We start from the raw sequence: 6,470 nt of genomic DNA on the forward strand, positions 1-6,470 counted from the left end.
GGCTGATGCATGCAGGTTGCACTTAGTGTCATGGCATATAGGCAGCCTAATGTTGCATGGCTAAGGTATTTGCTGGAATGCATAGGCTCTGTACTATAGTGAATAAAACAATTAAGAATTAAAGTATTAATCATGCATGAGCATGTAACTATTAAAAAAAGTGCTCCCAGTGTAATTCCCGGAACAACATAGGCAATCTGATGTTGCAGAGTGCATAGTCCTAGTTTACAAGCACACTGTAGCAGGTAGAATCATTTCAGCATGGCAATGCAAGCAAAATAGGAATCCAGAGGTCCAATGGAGCCCACCGAATTGAATCCTGCATGTATTTGTGTTTCCTCCTTCCTCTGCACGCTTATCCTAAACTGAGAACGTCTGCCTTGTTACTTTTATCATTTTTAGCTCATGGTTTTCTGATCTAACCGACCAGGTCTCCTCCTCCTCCTCCTCCATGTTCATTTGTTCCGGCTGTCTCATCTGATTTGCTCCAATGTCGCGTTGCCTCCACCCATATTTTCCTTTCGCTCACTTCTATCTTTGCCTCCACGCCTTCTGCCTTCTGACAGCACCTGAACCCGTGGTGGTGTGGTGGGAAATATCCTAACAAACTGTGATTGCTTCCCTTGTAGGCCTCCTCCTCCTCTTCCTCCCCCTTGGTCTAAAACGTCAAATGGATGCTTCGTGGAACACCTCACCCCCTCGCCACCACCACCACCAACCACTATGGAGGCACGCCAAGACATACAACTGACCTTTATCACGCCGTGAATACAAGCTCGGCCGTTCAAAGTGGAAACAAGTAACCTTTTCTTGTTATCTAAGAAGGAGCTGTTGATCTGAGGGGAGAGGAGAGGGGAGGGACAGAGACTGAGAGAGAGAGTGAAAAGAGAGTGAGAGGGCATCGTGAAGAGAATAAAATACAATCACGAAACAAGATAAGATGCCGAAACGGTCGGAGGAGATGCTGCTGGTGGATCTGTGGACTTCTTTGCTGCTGCTGTGGATTACTTCGTGCGTTCCCTGCGCCTCTCCGAGTCCAGTGGCCGGACCGGCACCCAAAAGTGCACAACAACAGACGGACACGGTGCAGCAGGCGGCGATGGCGGCGAGCGTGAGCGCTCTTCTTCGTGGCGAAGGAGGAGGACAGAAACTACTGAGCCGCGCCAAGAGAGGATGGGTCTGGAATCAAATGTTCGTGCTGGAGGAATTCTCTGGGCCCGATCCAATCCTCGTTGGCAGGGTGAGTGTATCTGCCGCGATTGGCGGCATTATGTTAAGCTTGCTTATCGTGTGGAAACATTAATTCAGCCATTTGAATGTTGAATGCTCACATCCAGTTTTTTACCCCCTGTTCCATGGGGTAGAGTGTTTTTTTATTTTTTTATTTAATTTTCTAAAGGGAAGCAGCGATAAAGAAATAAAAGTGAGAGTGTCAGTGAGCGAGAGAGAGAGAGAGAGAGAGAGAGAGAGAGAGAGAGAGAGAGAGAGAGAGAGAGAGAGAGAAAGCTAAATGAAATGGGTTTTTTTTTAAAGAAAATAATTAAACTGCCACCAGATAATTGGGCTAAAAATCTCCAATGGTGTTGGATGTCCTTGAAATGTGACATACTGTGTAACAGATAAAGCATGTTTAGCCCTCTCTTGTGGCACGTTTTATCATAATTACCAATAATCATAATAAAGGGCATGTTTTTTCCCGTTTATTCCGACTATTTCTCTCTCTGTCTTTCTGTTTTGGGGGAGGACTCGTTCACCTCTGAGGTCCACTGCTCTGGGCAAAGGCACTAGTAGGGCTCTCGCTTTGCTTCTGAAGTCATTTTGGTCAGAGTGCCATGTGCTGAGGGGACTCCCCAACAAGGCTTAGAGGGTTCTTTATTTTCGGTTCCTTTTGTTCCTGCGTGGGTGGTGGCTGTATAATAAACAGACCTGCCGGCATAATCCTACGGCTAAGGGCCACCTGCTCCCTGGCCTGTTTGGAAGTGGCATGGCTACATTCCCGCTATATGGGAGGGATATGGCTGCTGTAACCGGCGGTGGTGGGAAAAAAAGAGTATACTTAAGTAAAGGTACTGATACTGCAATGCACTATGTTACAAGTAAAAAGTCCCAGAATTCACAAATGTATACTTGAGTTAAACGTATACAGAAGTATTGGCATTAAAATGTACCTAAAGTACAAAACAGGAAACTGTACTCGTTAATGCAGGATGTCCCATTTTGCGTTTTCAAATGTATACTAATCTTTTTGAAAATATAGCCGATCTAAAAGCCTGCAATGCGTCGTATCGCGAATGGCCAATGGCCGAAATGTGGAAAGGGCTGAAGTGGTATAGTGTTGTAATATAACAATGCAAATCTACAAGGTAACTATAAAGTTGTGAAATTAATGTAGTGGAGTGAAAGTGCAATATTGGCCTATATATGTATAGAGGAGTAACAAAGTAAAAAGTACTGGAAATTTGACATACTCAAAATTGTACTTAAGTACAGTACTTATAAGTAAATGCACGTAGTTCCTTTCCACCACTGTTCTAGCCGGTCGGGCCAAAGCAGCTTGTTCACAGCTCATTGCTGGGAGGACTCAACCTGCATGCATGCCGAGATTCAACCTGGCAGCCAAACTAAGACTCTTCGCTGACTGGCTCTGGCACACAGCCGCAGTACATGGGGAGCTTCGGCATATTATTTGAGCACTCCTTGCTAATACCATCCCCAAACAATGTACTGGTATCCCGCAATTATTTTCGGGGGAAAATATTTATCCCATGATTTTGCAACCATTTCTTTCCACCCGTGTGTCAATTATCTAATGTAATCCTGGACGCTATAGACTCTCTCTGGGGCGGGGGGGGGGGGGGGGGAGGTTGGACGTAGCGCGTACAAGAAACGTTATTCCAGCCAGTTCCTTTCCCCTCCATCAGGCTCCCCGGCTGGCCAGGGTATAGTTTAGAGACCAGGATTACTGCATGTTTTTTTGTGAGGGTATAGACAACATGTGAGGATATACCTACCCTAGGGGACACGGGGAGAACATGTGAGGGAGTCTACCGTAGGTGACACAGGGAGAACATGTGAGGGTACCTACCCTAGGGGAAACGGGGAGAACATGTGAGGGTACCTACCCTAGGGGACACGTGGAGAACATGTGAGGGTGCCTACCGTAGGTGACACAGGGAGAACATGTGAGGGTACCTACCCTAGGGGACACGGGGAGAACATGTGAGGGTATACCTATACCCTATAGGGACACGGGGATAACATGTGAGGGTACCTATACCATAGGGGACACGGGGAGAACATGTGAGGGTGCCTATCCTAGGGGACACGGGGAGAACATGCAAACTCCACACAGAAAGGCCCTTTTGAAATTCTGCTGAGTGATGCCTTTTCCATTTGTGATGCATTGACATGTTATTATTGGCTGCTGAGTGCTGTGGTCATTTTGAAGATGGAGTGTGTACATCATCGCCTGCACTATGCCACTGGAAGCAATAAGGGAAACATTTACATTGACCATGAGAAACAAAGTAAAACCTAAATCACTTCTGCGTTGCTTTCATGATATCCATTCCACATGATGCATCATATGGCCCAATCAATTATACATTTCCCACCAAGCGGGATTTGCACCTGTGTTTTTTTTTCTCCAAATACCACACGAAGACAAAACAGCTGTTAAGTGGTGTATTAATATTTCAGGCGAGTCAATTAGCCAACCCCCTGCTCCATTTTTTTGTACATTAGCTGCTCATCAGAATGCTTAGACAACTAAACCGTATACATATACAGACAGTAGCTCTGAATGGTATTTTGTGGGCTGCATGCATGGCAGGGAGGGTGAAGTGTACTGCAATGGCGCCATGTTAGGAGAAGATTCTCTGGAAAGTAGTTGTCAAAATACAATACGGGTAGGTGGCTTGAGAGGGTAGTTCTATGTATTCTCTGTCATAAACCTCTATTCTCCCTAGCTCGCTCTCTCTCTCTCTCTCTCTCTCTCTCTCTCTCTCTCTCTCTCTCTCTCTCTCTCTCTCTCTCTCTCTCTCTCTCTCTCTCTCTCTCTCTCTCTCTCTCTCTCTCCCTCCCTCCCCTGTTAATACCTTGCAACAAGCTTGTTTGGCTCACAAGTTACTCAAAGGAATAAGGGTCTGTCTCACTCTTATGGCTGAAGGACAGTGCAAGGATTGGGAGAGAGGGGGGTGGTGGTGGGGGGAGGTGTGCAGGTTGGAGAGGGATATGGCTCGCCTTTGAGAGATGATGTGTGATGATGGGTTGTATTCACCGCAAGGTTAAGTGCTCGTCGTGCGTATATATGCCTGGCCGGGCCGAGATAAGTCCTAAGTTACAGCAAAGATGGTAGAGAATTGGTTCAGGACTATCAATATCTCTCTCTCTCTCTCTCTCTCTCTCTCTCTCTCTCTCTCTCTCTCTCTCTCTCTCTCTCTCTCTCTCTCTCTCTCTCTCTCTCTCTCTCTCTCTCTCTCTCTCTCTCTCGTCTGTCTGTCTCCTTCCTTCTCTTGGCCTTTCTCTCATTCACATCCTTAATTAAAAAATGAATCAAATGGGAGTGGGAGGGGTGACTCAAATGGGTCATATGCATGTGTGTTTTGTTTGTGTGTGCGTGCTGGCGTGCGTGCTGGCGTGCGTGCGTGCGTGCGTGTGTGTGTGCGTGCGTGCGTGCGTGCGTGCGTGCGTGCGTGCGTGCGTGCGTGCGTGCGTGCGTGCGTGCGTGCGTGCGTGTGGTGCTTGTGGTGCTTGTGGTGCTTGTGCATGGGCCTTGATTGCACTCATTTCCATCCCATGGTTTTATTGCTCAGTTTAGCCGAAGCTTAATTCTATGTGTATCCACTGTTGGCCTGCTGTGACTGAGCTCTCTCTGTATTATAGCACCGTTTAAAATAGTAGAGAGAGAGAGAGAGAGAGAGAGAGAGAGAGAGAGAGAGAGAGAGAGAGAGAGAGACCGGGCCATTGATCCTTAATGGCGTGCCCTTCTCATTTCCATCCTTGCCGTCGTGGAAGAGGGCGAGCGAGCATTAGCGTATAAACGCAGGACAGCGTGCAGTGCAGCGTGTGGCAGAGGTGTCGAGGAGGGAGGAGATGGACGGCCGCGAGACGTGACAACACGCCGTCCGTCCTGTGTGTCTCTCTGACATTGTGATTCACCAAGCGGTGTGCATTTTATTTGTCAGCCAACACCCCCCCATCAGTCCCCGCCCGCTGCAAGAGAAGCAGAGACGTGCTTATTAGTCAGGGAATATCATCAGAATAATGTTTGTTATTGGAATGAATTCAGAATCATGAAAACCCCTTAAGGCTCATACATAGTCTAGATTTTCGGTGGTTAGGTGACCACCGAACTACAACATGACGTCACGAGCCGCGGTGAAGAGAAAACCGCCGCCACCGCTCCAGCCCTTCTCTCTGTTTTTACTCACCACCACTCAACGTTATTTCAGCTCCGGTGGTCAGCTCACCACAGGAGCGGTGGTCACCTCACCACCGACTATGACACACCTTTAGTTTGACACATCATATGCTACTTAAAGCATAATGAAATTTAGAACATTTTGCCATATATTGGTTGTTGATGGTACCCCAGCTTTCAGCAGCTGTCAAATATTCCCCCTAGGGTGCTTGAATAGAAACCAATGTGGGATATGTTAGTAGACACTTTTACAGACACATTGGTGAAGGAATGTATTGGTAAGAAATTCCCAGATGTTATTAATATCCCCTGACTATACACTATACAGTTATTATGCGTGTTAAAGTGAAGCCGGGGAGACAGCTTGTTGTGGCTTGGATGCAGCTTAAAACCGCACGCGGCGTTGAGAGGGGGATTTTTTAGGGGATTACTCATCATGAGCTCCAAATGAAAAGACAGAAAGAAGCCGTCATTAAGGGTGGTAATGAGAGGAAGATGTGATGTCTTGAGCAGGAACATCTCCAGTTGTTTATATGCTCCGAATGTGAAGACTCGTGTTAGACGTAGGGAAAATAAGCAAAGACATTTTTGTTTTTTTAAGAAAACGAGTCATTCTTTTTTGAATGTCACACACAAGGGGAAATAGCAGGGACACAAAGTGAAAGCTCTCCCAACGTCATGCCACAGTTAATCAGGTGCATTGGATGCAGGCCTGCGCCTTACAGACACATGGGGGAAACAGTCACAGATTAAGTGGGATAAGTCCTGCTTTCTAATGTAGACAGAGGGAGTTTGTTCATGTTTTTTTGAGCGGTGCCTCCGCTTCATTAAGTAGCTATGTGTGTCCCTATGTCTGTCCCTCATGTGTCCGTCCGAGCACGGAAAAGCTGCAACACGGTATAACTCTGTCACTTCTCAACCGTTTCGGACGCGGGGCGGCTCACCGGAACCGGGACGGCCCCCCAAACAATATAGTTCCGGATGAGTAACTGGTAACAAATTGCCATTTGTTTGCAGCAAAGGGGGAAGGAAATCCACACATTTATTG

At 47.0% G+C, this 6,470-nt stretch overlaps 1 protein-coding gene across 1 annotated transcript in view; it reads left to right on the top strand.

Annotated features, from left to right (window-relative positions):
• Positions 1-940: 940 nt before the first annotated feature.
• LOC310855129 (cadherin-8-like) overlaps positions 941-6,470 on the top strand; it is a gene marked incomplete at both ends in the record, with an annotated part of 201,425 nt that continues 195,895 nt past the window's right edge. Inside the window, one exon of the mRNA XM_083760020.1 lies at positions 941-1,240. Coding sequence (XP_083616146.1) covers positions 941-1,240 — 300 coding nt within the window. The remainder of the gene's footprint in view (positions 1,241-6,470) is intronic.

The sequence above is a fragment of the Protomyctophum parallelum genome, assembly GCF_964188405.1.
Source record: "Protomyctophum parallelum genome assembly, chromosome: 2".
NCBI lineage: Eukaryota > Metazoa > Chordata > Actinopteri > Myctophiformes > Myctophidae > Protomyctophum > Protomyctophum parallelum.